The sequence below is a fragment of the Chrysemys picta genome, chromosome 1, assembly GCF_011386835.1.
Source record: "Chrysemys picta bellii isolate R12L10 chromosome 1, ASM1138683v2, whole genome shotgun sequence".
NCBI lineage: Eukaryota > Metazoa > Chordata > Testudines > Emydidae > Chrysemys > Chrysemys picta.
In genome coordinates this window covers 207,033,459-207,055,060 of record NC_088791.1, presented here as the reverse complement: position 1 = coordinate 207,055,060, position 21,602 = coordinate 207,033,459, and the positions used below count along the sequence as shown (strand labels likewise).

At 39.7% G+C, this 21,602-nt stretch overlaps 1 protein-coding gene across 22 annotated transcripts in view; it reads right to left on the bottom strand.

Annotated features, from left to right (window-relative positions):
* DMD (dystrophin) overlaps window positions 1-21,602 on the bottom strand; it is a 2,010,563-nt gene that overhangs the window by 1,659,489 nt on the left and 329,472 nt on the right. The window contains exon 2 of one of the 22 annotated variants that reach the window (XM_065590829.1): window positions 20,144-20,203. The exons of the other annotated variants lie outside the window; for them this stretch is intronic. Within the exon in view, the coding sequence (XP_065446901.1) occupies window positions 20,144-20,203 (60 nt within the window). The remainder of the gene's footprint in view (window positions 1-20,143; window positions 20,204-21,602) is intronic. 22 annotated transcript variants of the gene reach the window in all.

Below are 21,602 nucleotides of genomic sequence, written 5' to 3'. Positions count from 1 at the left end.
ATTTCCTTGAACTTTCATGAAAAATAAAGACAAAAAGAAAACCCATACCAGAAATGAAATAGTTGCCATAGAGACATACACTCTTTCAATCATGCTGAATACAATTAGAACTAATAAATACTGAGTTCAGCACAGAACCATTTACCTTTTTTATGAAACATTCCAGCCTGAAAGGTTCGAGTTATCTTCTAATTAGGAGAGAAGTCTTTCAAAGAACAGTAAATGGACTAAGCAAAAAGGTTAAAGGTGTGATCAGAGATGATTTCAGCCACTAAGTAGAGAAATGAAAGCACACACAATTTGTTTTAGCCCATTCTATACCTCACAAAGCTCAACAGCTTACAAAGACTCAGGGGGCTAGTCATTTTTTTTTTTGGAGTAGCATTTATTTTAGTGGCCTATGAAGAAAAAGTGTCAGTACTTTACATATGGATTCAAAAGCAACATATGTCCCTTCGTCAGAGGAATGTTATAAAATAAGGATACTAAAGCAATTAATTTATAACGGGAATGAAACGTGAAATTAACCGAGTAACTTTGGACAGAATTTGGTGTTGCAATACCCAGTGGAATCCTCTGATTACAAGCTATGGGTTGGCAGTACTGAGACCTCGCCATTTTATTAAAATAACATTAACAGGCAAATGCGTCTTCAGAACCATCAGTCACATTTTTTTCTTATTGTTACAGGTGATGTGGGGTAATTAAATAAGTCTGAAATAACATCAGAGGTGGTACTTCTTTTGGAATCATTCACTTGTCACTTGCGACATTCCCACATAACTCCAGGTGTAGTGCATTTTGTATAGATGAATTTGATTTGAATATGAGAAATGTTTTAAAAAGAGTAGTCCCCTTATCCCCCCCAAAAACCCCCAGTTATAAATGCCATTTTGAGAAACTTTAAAAAATGCAACACTCACAAGCCTACAAGAAGCTTAAATAATGGCAATTTAGAATTTTAAATGTGAGAAAACTTAACAATAAGAGCAGCAAGGAAGACAAAAATTATTCTGAAACCAGGCAGTTGGGAACTACATGATGTAACTCTGGAGATGGCAGAGTCGGGGTACTCCCAAAGCTATCTCAATAGATATGATAATTACAGATGTACAGTATATTAGGTCATTGCATAATTGATATAACTGGTATGAATGTCCCAAATATTGCCCCCTCCACATTACATTGTCAACTCCTATTCTTACTATAGCCATAATCATATAGCAAGAGAACTGCAACACAGGAGGAATGCGTGGGCAGAAATGTGCCATGTGGTGGTGGTAGTGGTGGTGGGGTGCCCCCCATACCCAGTAGCTCTGCAGTTAGGGTATTCACCTGAAGGTGGGAGACCTAGGTTCCTGTTCCAAATCAGAGTCTCCCATCTCCCAAGTGAGTACTCTAACTACTGGGCTTTCAGGCCTTTGGGGGGCACTGCCACCTGAGATGAGGAGGAGCAGGTAATGGTGGCCCACTAAGGCTCACTAGATGAAGGGTGAAGGGTGTGCTCTGAGCATACCTACTGGATTGGGCGCTGCAGGCAAGTTGGGGGAAGGAAACGCCTAATGGGTCAATCTCAGCACAGCTGAGGCACCAAGCTATTTGAAGCCATTAGAACTTCAGCTGCTTTGCATATACTTACCACAAGAAATGTAGGTTTCCATGAGATTTTACTGGCAGAAACTTGGATGCCTAAGGAATTAGGCATCTACAGGGATAAAGGCAGCTGAGCAGAATTTTGGGAATGACAGTGGTTGGATTTAGGTGCCTAAATCCCCCTAGTGAATTCATCCCCACCATTCTATTTTTCTGTTATTCTTCAGCAGGCGTTTTATTAACTCATTGGCTGGAATTCCCTAAGTGCATCTACCATGTTATTGGTCTTATTATGCACAGTGGCATCTCTGTCTTGGCAAATAAGTACATAGCCAGTGGGGATGGAAAGCGAAAAGGGACTGGGGGGGAATAAATCAGCTTGGATGTTCACATTTCAATTGCTAGTTACATACCCGCAAAGGAATTTAGGTTTTCTGTTGGGAATGAAAGAGGGAGTGGGAAATCAAGGAACAAGTACAAGTAAAAGTGAAAACACTTATTACTCAGGACCAGATTGTGTATCCTTTACTCATAATGACTATAGTAATCCAATTGACATCAATGGGATTATTTATGGAGTACAATATTATTCAATATGAGCAAAGGAGGTAGAAGACAGCCCTGAATAACTAATTCTCCTTACAGTATGTATGAGTGTATATGTGATAAGTATTGTTGCCCTCTCCCCCTCCCCGGGTCTTTTTTTTTTTTTTTTACACAGCTAGGCATGCTGTGTCAGAGATTAGGCATTAAAGATTTGTAAATAAGAATTACCTAATTTATTTACTAGTAGACAGAGATAATAATGGTAATATGTTATCATAGACTGTAAAGTGAAAAATTGGTTATTCCACACTCCCTTGCCAGACACAGGCTGATTCGTACAACTTAAATTGAGAAGCACCTAATTCAATAACTTTTAAACTGATTGCTTTTAAAATATATTTTTAAGTCTACCAAACATTACTCCATGTGAGATTTTCAAGAGCACGCGTGGGAGTTAGGCATCTAACTCTCATTGACTTTCAATGTTTATGGGCGCTCCTAAATACAATGTCATTCTGTATAAGCAGTCTTTTTTTAAAAAATAACTATTATTAGCACTTCCAGACACAAAGATATCCTCAAGAAACACTGAAATGAGGGCAACTTAAAATATTAGTGATGAGACCCCACTGGGCAAAAAGAACATCTTATGGTATTATTGCTTTATTTTTTCACTTTGGCTTCCACTGTAAAAGATACGGCTGTCATAAGACAATTTCCAGAGGGGAGGTATTCTGTCATGTATTTTTCTCCATCCCTGATTACTTCAAATTTGTACTTCTCGGTGCTGAGATAAATGAGAAAGAGAAGCTTCCCCCCCCCCCAACCCCTCCCCTTAGGCTTTTCAGCAATGACAATTTTGAGTTTCATCAGTTTATAAGACACTTTCATTTAATCTGTGCATGGGAAGATAGATCATTTCTTAAACTACTCTCAAAGGTTTACGGGCCTGTTCCAAGAAACTAGACTAGATTTGTTAAGCCTGTGCTTGTAGATTATATAATAATGTTATTCCTAACAAAATCAAACATCCTGCATACAATATGCAGAGAGCAAGCCACTGAACCACATGAAGGATCGTTCTATTCCGGTACTCTCAGAGTGCTGGGTCCCATATCCGACTGAGATACAAAATGACAGATGAAAGATTGCAGGAATAAAAGTAATACAATTCTTGGTCTTTAGGGTTTTAATGATAAACTTCCAACCAGGTGAACTCTGTTAAAGCCAGACATACAAAGTACAGCAAGTTTTCAAGAGTCTATGGCAGAGTCTGAGACCAAGGTTTCTTATTTTTTTGTAATTAGCCTTCTTTAGATTTAGCTGTTTTTGCTAGAGGGAAATTTTAGCCAGAGTTAGCCTGCTAATTGTCTGGATATATTCTCATTTGGAGGATCAGAGCTGATGATGGGAAACTGTCATTTCTTTTATCTGTCTCCAATTATGATTTTTCCTCCACTGCTTATTTCGTGTATGCGTGGGGGGGGGGGGGGGGGGGATTAAATATTGCCATTTACTTCTGCAGCTTTTTTCTTCAACTGTGGAATACTTACTAGTGTTGTCTCCTGACATAAGAGATGGAAATATTTACTCAAGAGATCTACACTGTACTGATTCTTTACTGTCAGTAATGGGAAGGTGGGTGTACAGACTGGTGTCCTGGCCTAATTTGTTTGGCATAGCACTTACACAGGTTGTTATGCCTTATTTTTTAAATACAGCACTCCAGGCCCTGTAGGAATTGATAGTAAGCATGAAGAAGAAAAGAGCTAGGTGGATGAGGGAAAATAACTTTAAATTGTTTAAAAGTTCAGATCAGCACCACTATTTTTGATTATTACAATTGTAACAAAGCTGCAACTTTTAAAATCCAAATCAGGTAAGATGTTACAGATTGCCCAATTTGTTTGTGGAGGCATAGTAGCCATCAGTTACTTTGCCTGTTTTTGTGCTGCAAAATGCATGGCAGGTGACCCTATGCCATCATTTAATTTGTAGCCTGAGCCCACTCGAGCACTACCGCCCTAGGTGTGTGTGTGTGGGGGGGAGGGGGCCCAAGCCCAAGCCCAAGCCATACCGCTTTGGGCGGGGGGGGGCAAAGTTGAAGCCCAAGGGCTTCAGCCCCGGGCGGTGGGGCTCAGGCTTTGGCCACCAGCCAGTCTAAGCCAGCCCTGGCAACCCCATTAAAATGGGGTCCCGACCCACAGTTTGAGAACTGCTGCCGGGGTCTAGCTGCTCTAACCTGCACAAGGGACTGAAGTGTCCACTGGGAAAATCTATAAAAGTGGAGTTTCAAAGCCATGTTTGCACCTACACTTATTCCCTGTGCCCAATTCAGCTCAGGCACAAGACCTCTTTAATTCCACCCTCCATCAATTTATATTTGCTTTTTTCCTATATGTGTATATCCTATATTCTTGTGTTTTGTTTTTTCTAGTATTGATTGTAAACAGGCTTAAAATAATCCCTAGTGTGGTACCCATTCCTGTATTTACCGGGGCAGCAGGATCTCCCTCCAGACAGTTTTTGTCTTACACACAACATGTCCATGAAAATATTCAACCTCACAATATTATAAAACAACAAGAAACAAAATAAAACCAACTCAACTACCTTTTCTACCTCATCACAAAACAGATAGCGTTACTATTTAATTTTTGTAGTACACAGTATGTCCAACCCTTTGAAGAAATTACAAAAATCCTGTTCTCTTACCAGGCAATACAATTCAGATATGAATATAAATTCAATTTTGTCCTTCTTAGTCCCCTAACAGCGATTGTGTCTCAGCTTAGTAATGTCTTTCTAATTATACCTAATATGACCACATTTGAGAACACAACAAAGTAAATCAGTAACACTTGATTTTTTTTAATGTTATATTGATCATATCTGTACTGTATTTTTCAGAACTTAGTTACCCTTTAGATCTGGTAATATTTTTATTACACTTGTACCTAGGACTGAGATCAAGGCTCATTGATGAGATTGTGTACACGCACATCATGAGAGAAAGTTCCCGTTCTGAAATATTTACAATTTAAGTAGAAGAGGCAGACAAAAGGTGAGTGAAAGGAGATAAGGAAGTATTACACAAGTTTTACCAATGGGGAACTGAGACACAGAGATTAGGTGACTTGCCCAAGGTCACACGTGATGTTTGTGGCAGAGCCAGGAAATAAAACACATCTATGTCCCAGCCCTCCACCTTAATAACAATTCCAGTAAGTACCAAAAGTATTAAGTACCAAAGCACATTTAAGCAAGATGCAGACAGAGTCTAGAATGGTGTGCAAAATCGACAGCGTCTTTCCTTAAAATGGATTTCTCTCTTATTTGAGTTCAAGAAACAGAAATAAGTAAAGACACAATAGAATTCTTAACTTTATATTATGATAGAAAGGTTAGATATTGTTAACTACATAAAACTAAAACTTGTAAATGTTTTTCCTGATTTTAAAGTAATAGTATTTATTAAATCCTTCAAATTATAAAAAAGAGTCTTTAGTACTTCCAAATCTTAGAAGAAACAACTTGCCATTCTAACACAATAGCTGCAAAATGCACAAGTTTATGTTGATAAATTTGGTTCAGAAAGAAAATCACAACCTAGAAAAAGCAGTTTAGCTTTTTTTGCTCAAAGCTCTGAAATCAGCTGCCAACCTCTGACTGCAAACAAAATGAAACCTGGCATAAAAAAAAAAAGGAAAAATCCAATTTCTGTTAATACAGATTGCAAAGAAAGCTTACATTTTCACAGCTAACAGCTGCCTTTCATAACTTCCTGCTGCAAAAGAACAAATGGAACCCTGTCTTTAAACTCCATTGTCTGTATAAGTATCATAGTCTCACAAAAAAAATATTGTACAAAAGGGGAATTGAATTTGGAGTCAAGATCACTATTTAACATGGCTTAAAAAACTTCACGCAAATTTGGGTTCTTGGATTTTCATTTAAAATAACTTGGCTATTCCTAGTTCAGGTCAATGAAACATATAATAGAACCTGTGTATGTAATACTTCATCTTGAAGATTGCTTGAGAGCTTACCATGCCATCATAGTACTTTCAGCATAAAGTCTTCACTTATACTGCACATTTTAACTGCATTAGGAAGGAAAATTGATTGCTCATTTGTTGCAAAATTAGTCTTGGGCACTGAAAAAAAAGTATAGGGTTGGGATTTATTTCTCAGTTAAAAGGAATCTGTCCCCACTGCACATTCTACAATAGTTCTTGATTATGGGATATCACTGGCATTGCCCAACAGCCCATCTGTTCCATGGAGAAGTGAATCTTCTGGGATGTGGAGGTCTTGGGAATTAGGAATGGTCTCCTTTTATTTTGGGGGAGGCAGAAGAAGGGAGCAGGAACCGTGTTTGAAGGCAGGGCACTTGGAAAAAGGAGAGGAGCAGACACTGACTGTCAAACCTACTCTGAGTGACATCTCATGCACAAGTGGCTGCACCTGGGAGAGTGCACCCTTCTCCCCTCCCCAGAAAAACCCTCTGACCTGTGGAGCCAACAAGCCAAAGGGAGGAAGTAGGAGTGAGTGGATGAGGTTCAGTGGCCTATGATGTGCAGGAGGTCAGACTAGATTATCATGATGGTCAACCTTAAAGCATATGAGATCCCAGAGGATCATCTTTAGAGAAACCGAACCCCATGCGCATCAGCAGGATATCCAAGCACTATTGAAAGGTGGCCACAACAAAACATCAAGTTCTTCCAAAAGTGTAACAGGCCCCATCAGAGGTGAAGTGAGCACAAGATTATCTTTGGAATATCTACACAATCTTTTGGCCTCTCATTTTGACAAAGTTTGGTTTGTAGGCAAGATATGGAAGAGTAACTGCTTTTCCTTTCGTAGTTCAACCCCTATGTGCATGTGCATCTTCAGTAATTCAGTGCTAGCAATGCAGGATACTAATTATGCATCTAATTTGAGTGTGGTGCATTCCACTTACCTTCTGTGAATGAAGATAGTTAATATGTACCAAATTTGAATGAAGTTTTGTCAAAAAGCCAGAGCAGGACATTAACCTCATCATCCTCTTCTCAACTCCGGGCAACATATTGGATTTGTTTGTTTTGGTTGTTGCTTTTTTTTGTTTTGTTTAACAATACATCTCTAATTTAGCATCCGAGGAAGTGCATGACCTTTGTAGTGTATAAGAGTTGAGAAGATCCAAAGAAAGCGCAAGTTTCTATTTACATGAAAACACTCACACTTCAAATGATATTTTAGAGTTTACCTTGAAGGGTTAGCTCCCCATCCCTTCTGTTCTAAATACGGATTAACTATTATTACCACCAACATTTCAAATGTGTATAGCATTTTTCATCCTATACTATCTCAAATCTGATATAGAGATCATTCGCCCATCCCTGGGACTGAATGCAGCAGTCTTTTTGTGCCAGAAGCACTAGCAGTTTTTAGAAGTGACGAATAACACTGGTCTACAATTTTTGAGAAGTCGTCTGCCTCAGAGATAAAATGTGCTATTTATTATGTATTTTGATGTGCTGAATTCAAATATGACAATTAAAACAACTGATTGGCTACTGTTTCTAAGATATTTAAGTTTTTACATTTTATGTCTATGTATATTGTGTAGATAGTAGAGTTTTAATCATAAATTGTAAACCTAGGTCTTTTCATGTGTTTATGGTTGCTTTACATGATAATATTTCACCTGTCCTGTTTATGTAACACTTTAAAAATCAGCAAAAGGGTTATCTAAAAAAAAATTATTATGAAACAAAAGGCAAAAAACTATTATGTACATAGTTTAGTCCTATTCAGTGTCTACTCGGCGCTTCTTGGCTTGTCTCTTGTATTCATTAAATGGAACATCTCTTGTCACTGTCCAGCAATAGTCTGCAAGCATTGATGGGCTCCATTTGCCCTGATAGCGTTTCTCCATTGTTGCAATGTCCTGGTGAAATCGCTCGCCGTGCTTGTCGCTCACTGCTCCGCAGTTCGGTGGAAAAAAATCTAGATGAGAGTGCAAAAAATGTATCTTTAGTGACATGTTGCAACCAAGGCTGTTGTATGCCTTGAGGAGGTTTTCCACCAACAACCTGTAGTTGTCTGCCTTGTTGTTTCCAAGAAAATTTATTGCCACTAACTGGAAGACTTTCCATGCCATCTTTTCCTTGCCACGTAGTGCATGGTCAAATGCATCATCTCAAAGAAGTTCACGAATCTGAGGACCAACAAAGACACCTTCCGTTATCTTAGCTTCACTTAACCTTGGAAATTTTTCCCCGGAGATACCTGAAAGCTGCCTGTGTTTTGTCAAACTTGACAAAGTTCTTCATCAGACCCAGCTTGATGTGTAAGGGTGGTAACAAAATCTTCCTTGATTCAACAAGTGGTGGATGCTGAACACTTTTCCTCCCAGGCTCCAATGACTGTCGGAGTGGCCAATCTTTCTTGATGTAGTGGGAATCTCTTGCATGACTATCCCATTTGCAGAGAAAACAGCAGTACTTTGTGTATCCAGTCTGCAGACCAAGCAAGAGAGCAACAACCTTCAAATCGCCACAAAGCTGCCACTGATGTTGATCATAGTTTATGCACCTCAAAAGTTGTTTCATGTTGTCATAGGTTTCCGTCATATGGACTGCATGACCAACTGGAATTGATGGCAAAACATTGCCATTATACAGTAGAACAGCTTTAAGAGTCGTCTTCGATGAATCAATGAACAGTCTCCACTCATCGGGATCGTGAACGATGTTGAGGGCTGCCATCACACCATCGATGTTGTTGCAGGCTACAAGATCGCCTTCCATGAAGAAGAATGGGACAAGATCATTTTGACGGTCACGGAACATGGAAACCCTAACATCACCTGCCAGGAGATTCCACTGCTGTAGTCTGGAGCCCAACGGCTCTGCCTTACTCTTGGGTAGTTCCAAATCCCTGACAAGGTCATTCAGTTCACCTTGTGTTAGGAGGTGTGGTTCAGAGGAGGAGGATGGGAGAAAATGTGGGTCCTGTGACATTGATGGTTCAGGACCAGAAGTTTCATCCTCTTCCTCTTCCTCATCTGACTCAAGTGAGAATGATTCTGGTGCATCAGGAACCGGAGTCCTTCTCCGTGGGGTACTGGGCGTATAGCTGATGGAATGTTTGGATAATGCACAGTCCACTTTTTCTTCTTTGACATACCTTTCCCAACTGGAGGCACCATGCAGAAGTAACAATTGCTGGGATGATCTGTTGGCTCTCTCCAAATCATTGGCACTGCAAAAGGCATAGATTTCCTTTTCCTGTTCAACCACTGGCGAAGATTTGTTGCACAAGTGTTGCAGCATATGTGTGGGGTCCACCTCTTGTCCTGATCTCCAATTTTGCAGCCAAAATAAAGGTGATAGGCTTTCTTAACCATAGTGGTTATACTGCGCTTTTGTGATGCAAAAGTCACTTCACCACAAACATAGCAGAAGTTATCTGCACTGTTCACACAAGTACAAGGCATCTCTTTGGCTAAACAGAAATGTGTCCCTTTGCAAAATCAAACACTGACAAATAAGAGAGCATGACACTATATGATTTCTAGAGCTGATATAGGGCAATTTTTTCAGCAGAGTGATGTAAGCTTCGTTATGACTGCATCATCCAGGACTTCTAGGAATAACATGATGCAATTCATATCATGTATGACGCAATACCAGCTTCAGATTGCATCATTCATTGTTTTGTCTAAAAAGCAAGTACTGTCCAAACTCAGTCATAGATTTATTCATAGATCCACTCAAAGATGTATTTTAGTCATTTCTGGTTTAAATTGAGATCCCTTCCCTTTATAACTCACTTATCCTCCGCCATTCCTAAGTCAAGGGTCGTATATACTGACCCAATAGCATATCTTGAAAACTAGAGCCAAGCAACAATTTTAAGCATCATTTTCATTCTCAGTGACCCAGAATTAGTAAAGTTTGACTACATTCATTTCAGAAGCATTTTGGCTGTAGAGCAGTGTAATTTCATATCCATTAGAAACGAGAGGGATAATTTAGGGAGACAGAATGTAGTTATTCCAGATGGATTTCAGCCATGATAATGAGGTTTATGTCCCTGCTCTTGTCAAAAACCATAGAACCTTTAAGGGCCAGGATGTCACCCCAGTTACACATTCCATCCCAGTGATAATTGGATAAAATTTATTACAGAATGCTTACAGTGTAAATAATTTTTAAAAGTACAAAGTGCTGACTTATCAGTACTAGCAAATATTTTTATATATACACGCACACACAGTGGGCTAATTTTACTCATGCCCCCATTTTTAAAACAAATCCATTTAGGCCATTAAATCAACTATGAGTTACATCAAGGATGTGAAAGAAAAAACATAGTGAACATTATAAATGTTAGAATTAGTTTGCTAAACCTTTTAAGGTAATGCAGTGTTTCATGTAAACAACTCAGACGACATATTAAAACAGCCTCTTTTATTCCTGGTTACAGTTTTATCAGACAAACAAAGTGATTTCTAAGGAATTTTGAAGGCAGACTATCAATTTCGGTCACTGCTCCATTTGTGTTTACAGCCAAATCAGTAATCTGCATCCAATTTGTTTCAAATATTGAGAAAAAGCACTGAAGTGGAAAGTATCTTCCTATAAACTAGAGTGTCAGCATTTGAAGGGGGGACTTTCAACTACTGTGCAGATGGAACAATCACATTCTAAAGCCTGCTAACTGTAATAAAATTTAATTTATCTATATTAAAATGGTATTTCTATAATGAATAAAATAAGAGATGTTATTATTAATGCTTTTCCCCCAAACTTGTCTCATGAATCAAGAAGAAAAGCCTGGGGACAACTAAGAATCAATAGCAGTCGACTTAAAACATGCCCTTGTTGCCACCAAAATATATAACAAAGTGAAAAGAATGTAAATCAAATAGAAGTCAGTGCATCCATATCCATATCATCAACAGTGATAGAATTCACATCTTCACAGGTTGATGTTATCAAACATAGAGGGCTAAACTCAGCAATACTGGCACCCATTGGTGTAAAAATTGCCTCCTCACACCATCTTCTCCACTGTATCTCTGAGGGGAAATTCATCGCACTGGTGTCTCAGTCTCTGCTTTTGTTGGGCCAGATGAGGGAAGGTAGTGTTTATTAGGCAGGTGTCCATAGGCCAGCTGCAGGATTTTCTTTAGAGACCATCTCCCTCCACTGATTTTGTGGCCAAACCTCACTGTTGGGCAATGTTAGCCACCTTTGGTGCTGCCTGAATCCCTGCTCTCATCTTCCTGATGAGTAAGTAGGTCAATGCAATTTTATGCCATTGCAATCCAATCTCTCAATGGGAGTTTTGATCTCGAGGGTAGTCTGCCACTAATTTTGCTAACATAAACCATCAGTGAATGCATCCCATAGATTTCAAAAAGGTAATATATTATGTACTTTTAACATTAGCTAAAACACAGGATCCTCATGACATTGGGTCTGTTACTCTCATGTAATGTAAACTGAAAGTCATAACTTCCAAGTACACCAGTAAGGAAGTTGAACCTAGACTGCCATCCACACATGTATTTAGGATTAATCATTATACACAAATTTAGCATAATCCTGCTCCTATTCCAGTTACTGAAAAAGCTTCTATTAATCTCACTGGAAGTATGTTTGGGCCTTGGTTCATCTTTGAAAAGACCGAGGTAGCTTCATTTTAGACAAATACATGAACATTCTGCAAATCTACTTAATTTAAAAAATAATTCACTACGGAAAATTATATTTTTTCTGATTAATAAACGAAGTAAAATATATTCTAACATATGTTACCTTACTTTAAGTCTAAGTTATATGCTTTGATTCTATGTTAATTAGCAGACAAAACTTGTTTATTAACTATCGGACAGATCCTCAATTCCTGCATGGTCTCCTTTGTGCCATGGAAAGCTGTTTCCAAGTGGTAGCCAGGGATTCCTCTGGAATAGGGAGCACGTTGGTTGCAAGAGGAGGCCTGCAAGAGCCTCTTGTACTCCAGTCATTTATTAGGCAGTTACTGTCTTCATGATTTAGAGCAGCTCTGAGACTGGTCTAGTTTACGCAAGGGCCAAATCAGCCTCCAGATTATGCTCCAAGGATACCTCAGCCCAAACCAAGCCAAGTCAAAGATCTGTAATTAGTATAAATAGTCTTTTCTTTTTTAAATAACTATACGATCATGTCTAATCTTCCTAAAAGCAAAATAAACATCTATCCACAGACAATTAATTTATGCAACAGACATTCATAAGTAGCAACGCCATAATCTCTTCTAGTAGAGCCAACACAAAGAAAGAAAAGATTTTTTTGTTTAACTTTTAAAACTATTTTTGATTAGGTGCATTTCCCACCCTTCTAAAAGACAAGGCTACACATTTTGTAGACTCAAAACTTCACCCCTTTCCTGGAGTTTGTCTTTACTGACAGAAGTTATCAGTAAGATAACATAGCCAACTCAAGCTCACGGCTTGACTCTCCAAGGCCTCCAATAAGAGGACTACTCACCTTATAGCCTACATTCTTTCTTCAGAGACCTACTTCCATTTCACTTTTGTCCATGGGGAGGGTAATGAGCCACCTTTATCAGTGAGACAGCAGAACTCATGTAACTTGTTCACAATAGGAATAACACCTGCTAACAGACTGGGGTGTTTTCAGATTAAATTGCCAGCCTGTAATACTGTTAGACTTATTGGGCACCTAAAGGTGACTTATGTTTTTTGTTATTTATTTACCACTTTCTGGTTTATTTATTTAGAAAAATAATAACTGACCTCTATTTAAAGCTATGTCCTTGTATATTAGACACAAAAAGTGTTAAGAAATGTTAAGGTTGCAATGTCAAGCACTCAAAGGTTAGGAAATGCCAGAATTCAGCCCCCATTGTGCATATGCATTAAGATACGGCCTTTAATTACACAATTACATAATAGTTTTCCACAGGACTCCTGTCACACATAGTGTACAGGATGGACAGTGTGATGGGAATTAATCAGGCCTCCTTGTCTCAGTCTCTCTGTCCAGCTCCTGGCTCAATCTGTCCTCGCTTGCACTCCGACTGGCTCCCAGTTTCAATCTCCCTCCTGCTTCTGCAATTCAGTATTGCCCCAGACCAGGCTCCTAGTCCCTGGCTACCTCTCAACTTCTAGTCTTTCCCCAAAGTCTCCTGAACCAATTATTGCCTCCAGCCCATGCAAGACTGATGAAAAGGGAACACAATTGTACCAGGGCCCCAAGCTCAGCTCCCCCACCCAAATAAACATCTATAAGTAATAACTTAAGAACAGAGTTAAAAAAATTATTACAGCTAATATTAAAAAAAATTATATAATACATAGGTTGGGGAAAGAGTCTGTGCAACTGGGTATAGTGCTTAGATTATCCACAAATACAAAGTTTATTTTTAAAAGTCATATGATACATAGAGTGCATAATCAGCAATAACCTAAATTTAGGTGAATAGATTTAACAATACAGTTTAGATATTAGAATCTGAATACTCGGGTACATCACTCATGAAAAGTTGTACAAAGATTTGGTTGTGGAAAGCAAAATATATCAATGAGTGGAGATTGTCCCTCAGTAATTGAGAATTAGGTAGGTGGTCCATTTAGAAAATACAATCCATGAGGAAAGTATTTCAGTTACTTTCCTGACTGCACTTCTCATAGGCACTGCAGCTCATCCCTCCTGGTATTGCCGATGTCCAGTGACGTGTTCTATGTAGATATCCCTCGACCACCTGATGGCATCCAACACCATGAGCTGCCGCATCAACCGAGCGTAGCGTTGACCGATTCCGCATTCCCTCAGCACTCACCCATTACTGGGGTCCCAGGCGCCTATGGCTCCGACGATCAGTGCGTATGTCTGGACCTGGTAACCCTTAGCTCTCAAGGTTTCGGCCAGAGGGGCATATTTCTCTACCTTTCGAGCTCGGGCATCATGGAAGGCCCTGTTCTCGAATGGCACTGTGATGTCCACCATGATGATCTTCTTCCGGTCCTTGTTGGTGATGACCATGTCCAGTCGCAGTTGACTGTCAGTTCCAGGGATGGCAGAGTTTACAGCAACCTTCCCCATGGGTTGTGGGATGGCTCTGGCCAGGCGATCTTAAATGGCGTTGTGTCGCAGCTGCCAAGCTCTCAAATGGGGCTTGCAACTACACAGGACATGGGGTAGCATCTCATTGGTGTAGCTGCACTTCCTGCATCACTTGTCCCGATTCCCATGGCGGACGGTTCCATTCAGTGGGACGCAGTTGAGCCAGGCCCTGTGGATGAACCTCCAGTCGGCAAATTGGGTGACGCTGCCCCAGGGGAGGAAGTGATTGCAGGCGTCCCACTTGCACGTCACCTCGAACACCTTGTCCTGGTCCGGCTTCCATTTCAGGTTTTCCATGTATTGGCAGCGGATGGTATCCAGTCAAGCCCACGGTGGCTGCATGCTTTCCCCAGGGCAAGACATTTTCCAACCGATCCCTCCAGCCTGTCCCCCCTGCCCGCCTCCTGGACCGGGCTCGGTCCATGGGCCCGAGGGCTCTCCCCCCACACTGGAGGGAGCGGCCCACAGCAGCCAGGCCTTCTCCGTTGGATGCGGTGGCTGGCAGATCAAAGGCAAACTCAATGATTCTATGATCACATCGGTGAAAATCAAGTGTAATGGAAGGAAATGACCCCTCATTGAACATGATGTACTGAGGCCCCTAATTTCTTGCCACAGGCCTGATGCCATCCACCCAAGTCCTGACCTCTCTGCATTTCAGTCAGGCTACTTCATGGTCCTCGTCCTCCACAATGTCAGAGCTCTAGCAGTAGCAGAGGTTGGGAGGGAGGAAGCATTCAGAGGACAGGGTGACAAGCTACCTGCTCTCAGTTCTTCTGCTTGATACCACAGTGGCCAATTGCAGGGACTGCACTACTCAGCCCCTACATTCTCACACTGGAACATACTTAATGCACATGGAATCTTCAAAGAATTTGGTGTCAAACTCTAAAAAAAGTCTCTAATGAGCATTGTGAACTGAGATTTTTGGAAAGCTTATAACTTGGTCCTGTTTTCTGCCCCAACATATCTAATCCATATTATATTCCCACTATTTAAAAGAAAACAATCTGTATTGCACCAAGGTGTTGTTCGTGTGTCTTCATATACAAAGCAAAAACAAATTTTAGAAACACTTCCATCTAAATGTGAAATAGACCAGTGTGCCATTTTTTGATATTTGCTGCCATAGTAGACTCTATTATGAGACATAATATATTAAATATTTCTGTTTTAAGATATCACCAAAGAATTTCATTGTTCCAACTGCATTGTCTAGAAAAGTGTTAGGAACTATTAATCAGCTGTGGTAAAACCCATGTCACAACATTTCTATTCGTGACATAAAATTAAGCCTAATAAGCCTACAGAGGTACAGTATTTCATAAGCAATGCTAAGTATTATTTAAATTCTTTTTGAGGTTCCTTCTGTCTGCACATTAATTGCTCAGTGAATGGAATAAAATATGCAAGACCTAACTCTTGTCTAAATAACTTAAAAAACAATCTACCTACACTAATTGACCTTCACATTAAGTTCATTACCTCTAAATCTAATCAATTTCTAGGACATCTTAGTACTTAACTCTGCCAAGATTAAAGGCTCTGCATTCATGACTATTTTTGAATTCAGAGTCAATGTACAAACAGACCTTTCTTCATTCCAAATGATTTAATGAATGCTATCAGTTCCAAACAGAATATTTTATGCATAGTCCATGGTTTATTTCCATTGCAGTCTCAAATAAACCTGTGGAATGAACCATCGACTAGCTTTTTCTTTCTGTTCTATATTTATATACATATTTGTAGTGGGGTTTTTTGTTTGGTTTGTTTTGGGTTTTTTGCAGAATGTATACACTGAGATCACTGATGTACTCCAATTACATTTAAAAAAAATGTCTCCACAAGAGACCTTCGCTCAAAGAAAACATACAACTTTTAAAATGTAAATTGTTTGGAGATATCCATGCAGAATCATATATATATCATATATAGGAGTGTAAACACCATTAACTTTCAATGAGAGTTCTAGGGTATGTTTACAATGCAATTAAACTCCTGGGGCCGTCCCATGTCAGCTGACTCAGGCTCGCAGGGCTTGGACTAAGGGGCTGTTCAATTGCAGCATAGACATTTGGGCTCAGGTTGGAGCCCAAGCTCTGAGACCCTCCCCACTTGTGGGATCCACTCCAGAATATCCAATAGCCTGGTGGAGAGGACACCCACCAGACCTGTGCAAGATCTAGGTTGAAGTGGCTGCTCCAAATCAGGCAGAGTGGGGAACCTGGGACTCCCCCATCCCAAGTAAGTGCCCTAACCACTGGGCTATTGGGTATTCTGGGGCAGACACATGCTAGCTCTCCTGCCCCACAAGTTACCAACCTGAGTGCCCCTGGCTGTCTTATGTGTAGTGTAGGCACGTTCTGAGCATGTCTATGGGACTGGGCCACACAAGCAAGATAGATAGGAAAAGGCCTACTTTGAGGGTATAGCCAGCCTTTAGTCATGAGCGAGGGCTTCAAGTCGCTCATTGACTATGGGGCAGCATCAGGATTTAGGCAGCATTGTGCATGTCCATTCTTGGAAAGTTAGATGCCTATAGGGATAAGTGGCAGCAGAGTGGAGGTTTTGTGAATGTCCGTGGCACCCAAACATTGGACTTTGGCACCTAACTCTGTTTGTGCCCTTAGGCATTTCTGTGCTGAACAGAGCAACACCTAAATACCTTTAAAATATCTGGCCTTAAACCCTCATTTAGATAAACTGATAAATGTCCAGACTCACTGGGTGAAAATCCTGAATGGATATTCAGGATAACCTTTTTTCCATATATTTTCTTAGCATGAGTGAATTGTTCAGATGAAAGAAATTTGTCTCTGAAAATAAAATCTGGCAGAAAAATCAATCAATCAATACATTTAAAAAGAAAGAGCATCTCCTACTACAAGAAATATAAAATCGCTTCTAATCTGTGGATGCCACACAAATTGTTTTAATCTGCTTAGAGTATGTCTACACTGCCGGGGGAAGGTTCGATTCCCAGTGCAGATAGACAGACTCATGCTAGCTCAGCTCAAGCTACCTCACAAAAATTATCAGTGTGGACACTTCAGCACGGGCAACAGCTCAGGCTAGCCATCAGAGTGTGGACCCAAGAGGTCAAGTGGTCTTAGACTTGGGTGGTTAGCTCATGCTGCTACACATGCTGCAACACCCACACTACTAATTTTTTTAGCATGTTAGCTCGAGCTGAGCTAATGAGTATATCTGCACCGGGAATCATACCTCCCAACTCCAATGTAGACGTACCCTAAGAGTCCTTAAATGCAACATTTACCAGTTTTTGACATTTATGTCTCAGCTCCCTACGTATAAATAAGTTCAAAACATCATCAACTTGTAATTGTAGATAACTCTTAGGCTGTCTAGTGTGTGCGCTTTTTGTGTGTGCATGGTTTTTTAGAGGTTCATTCAATTTCAGAAGGAAACGGGCAGTTTCCACTGATTTGGGGAGAACCTGACAGGTATGGAAAATCTCAGGAAGGATGGAGCATTCACACATTTTCTAGGGCTGAGATACTCTGGTACTGTGATGCCCTTGGTGTCAGATTTATAGAACAGTCACATATTTCCAGTTGCAGATCCAAATCAATTTACCCAGCTGTGGGATTCAATGGGCTATCAAGCTAGCATCTGATATTTGCACATATATGGGTCAATCTTTCACTGGTGGTCTATATAATAAGATTCCAGGCATGTCACCCTGTCACTCTGAAGGCGATTAAGTCTGTAGAGTCAGAGCAGAGCAATGGAAACAGCCACAAGCATGGCTGAGAGCTTTTTGTTGTTCAGAATATCACCAAGATGAACCATCACTGAGATTTGCTGTCTGTTACCATCCGAAGTTCTCAGCTCTTTTGACTTTATGAATTATACCCGAGTGGTGTTCAACTACTGTAAGGCATGTATTTGCAACTGCCAAGAGTCCTAGACCACTGTGATATCAGAAGTAACTCAGCCAATCACCACCCTGACTATATAGCTAATTTGTGCAGAAATTTCATTGGTTGTATGAGGGAGACTTGTGGATGGTGGATTACTTGGCCCATCTGCCATATCCATGCATCCAACTGCAGCTTGCACAAATCAACACAAATCTCCTAGCAAAAACTACCCACACAACAACACAACCTGCCCACACAAGAACCCCAAATACACACACCCCTCACTTGCCATGGACACAAATCAACACAAATCTCCAGGCACAACAAAAAACCACCCACACAACAACACAACCAGCACTCACAATATCTCCAAACATCACTCTGAAGCCTAGAATGTCTGTTGACTCAGTGTAAAGTGATAGAAAGGGCTACAAATATGGCTGAGAGCTCTTTTTGTTTAGAATATCACTAGGGTTGCCAGTTTTGGTTGGATGTATTCCTGGCAATTTCAACACATGACATAATCTTTAGTTAAAGATTAATCTTTAATTCCTGTAGACTCCAGGCCAATCCTGGAGGGTTGGCAACCCTAAATATCACCAGGTTCAATATTTTTGGCTTTTTCACACGGAATTTTATGAATTACACCCACACGGTATCACAGCAATTCAGCTGCTAGTAAACTCGTCATCCCCCGAGGCACAAGTATCATTACACCCTAGATGATAAATAACACAGCAGGTGCTGTTAGGCACGGAGTAAGTATTTAGCAATGCATCAAACCAACAGCCTGATTTAGAGCAAAACGAAACATTGGCCCCATAAATACAAATTGTTTTCCTTAATATATAGCATCATAATTGTACATAGTTGTTCTGCTTTCCTACTTGAAAATGATATCCGTGTTGTATTTTGTCACTCAGAGAAGCATTATACTATACCTAAAAAATAAAAAAAGACATTTATTTACTATATGTATTCTGGTCAAGCCAAGCCACAGCATTCTTATCAACAATTTTCAAGACACAAAGACCTCCAGGAAGTTGCAGTCCTCAACAATGTGTGTAATGGTTTGTGTCTGCCCACACTGATGTAGTGGACTGTCTATAAAACACTACTGAAATTCCATGTCCTTTCAGACATGATCCACAACTATAATATCCCCCAGCAACTCAAAGTGGCTATGTTTTTATAAAAATACAGTTACTGAGAAGTCAGAATAGAGTCATATCTGCATAATATTTTTTCTTCCTTTCAACTACTGGTCTGGGATAAATGTTTCAAAACTTCTGTTTTCAAAAAGGACTTACACACATAGTAGCCTAAGTCCTATTGTCTTTTCTACACAGTACAGCGTTGTATACTAGAGGGCACTAAAGTGCACCAATGTGCTGTGCACCAATTGGCCCATGTAGACCCTGCTGCTGCCCTGCACAGACAATCCCTCAGTCTCCTAAGTCCCTTTTGCAAATGGGACTTGGGCTCCTAACTCAGGTGCTATTGAAAAAGAATTTCCCATTGGATTCTCTTTTTCTTGACTTTTACTTTAAAGTTATCTAAATTTAGTTATTTTAAGCTACAGGAAAGCAGTAATTAGAGCTGGTTGAAAAATGCTCATTTTCCCTTTTTTTTTCTTTCAAGTTTTCAAATTCAAAAAAATTTGACCAGCTCTAGTAATAATGATATAATGAACATATATTATTATATAGTCTACGTTGTGTGTAGTGCATGGGGAAAAACAACAACCCACCTCCCCCAGATAAAAGAATAAAGGCACTTACATAAATCTGCAACCTACAATCAAGCAATAAAAAAATTATACACATCTAGGAAAAAAATAAACAAATGACTATAAGTTCCACTGTGAAGCATGAGTGTGGGGTGTTTGTATGTGTTTATTAAGTTAAGTCTTGATCATCTCTTCAACACCTTCAACAGTTTAAAAGAAATTGAATGTGTACAAATTCTCTATGTAACTCTGTAACATACCTGGTCTTTGGTGTAAATCAACCTTCAAATGTTCTATCAAGGGAGAAGGACAGGGAAACACTGCAATGAGGAAGGTAAGCTTTGTGGGTAAGATCTTTGTATGTATATGTACATCACTAACCTACTTCTCTCTGGACAACTACCAATTCTCACAGCAGATAATGATTCTTACCTGTCAAACAGGCCATATCATAGTTTTTCTTCTCAATTAACAAAGGAAATTAAAAGTTGTGAATATTAAAGTATGCATTAAAATTATACTGGCAAATGGTAGAGATAGGTGAACTGTCAAGGTCCATTTAGAATCTGCACTGAAGTATTTAACGGCATTAATCTCTTGTCCTATGTAGAGAAGGAATGCTTTGGAGTAAGACTATAGTCAACTTTAGTAATGTTCAGACACTAGTTTTGTGGCACTCCAGTAGACAAGGAGTCAGAATAATAGTACACCTCTACCTCAATATAATGCTGTCCTCAGGAGCCAAAAAATCTCACCGCGTTATAGGTGAAACCGCGTTATATCAAACTTGCTTTGATCCGCCAGAGTGCGCAGCCCCACCCCCCCAGAGCGCTGCTTTACGTGTTATATCCGAATTCTTGTTATGTCGGGTCGCATTATATCAGGGTAGAGGTGTATAATAAAACTTCCTGCACATTGTTACATGCAATATATTCAAATGGACTACCTATAAAATTAAAAAAGTCATGTTTTCAAAAAATCACACAATTTATAGCTATCACATGCTAATTACAGTGGAACAGGAGCATCTCATCAAACCATGGGAAGGCACAACAAAGGAGAGTACATGACAGAAAAATAATTCACTAATCATGATGATGTAAGGAAATAAACTGCTGCAGACAGAGAGCACATAAAATGCAACAAGATGTCAAGAACATGTGTAAATTAATACTGATTTTCTCAAGCACTAAAATTGTCACTTGTAATGGGAGTTCTTCTAATATTAATAATGCAGATGGACACAGCTCCAGTATGAAAATGTTTCTCTCTTTATGCAAATGTATCGCATCTGAGAGGTAAGTCACTGCCATTTTATGACATATAAAAGTCAAATGGTATGTTATTAATGGGATTATATGTATTTAAATACTTGTCAATAAGACCGTCAGTAGAATAAATAGTCCAGCAAAGGAGCATAACCCTTTTTAATGTTCTCCTGTCGCGTAGAGATAAGGAAGAGAGGAGATAGTAAGACAGGGCTGAGTTATGAATGTATATGATATATGTTCACTCTCCTTATTGGTGTGAAATGGATGTACAAAGAGTCTGTAGGTCCTGATCCAAAGCCCACTGAAGTCAACAGCAGTCTTTCTGTTCACATCAATGGGCTTTTGCGTCAGCCTCTTAGAGCATGTAGGGTCACCTCTAGGTACAGTACTTCTGAGGAGAAATGCATACGCTCTTTTACATAGGTCTGTAGAAATCTTTATTTAGGAC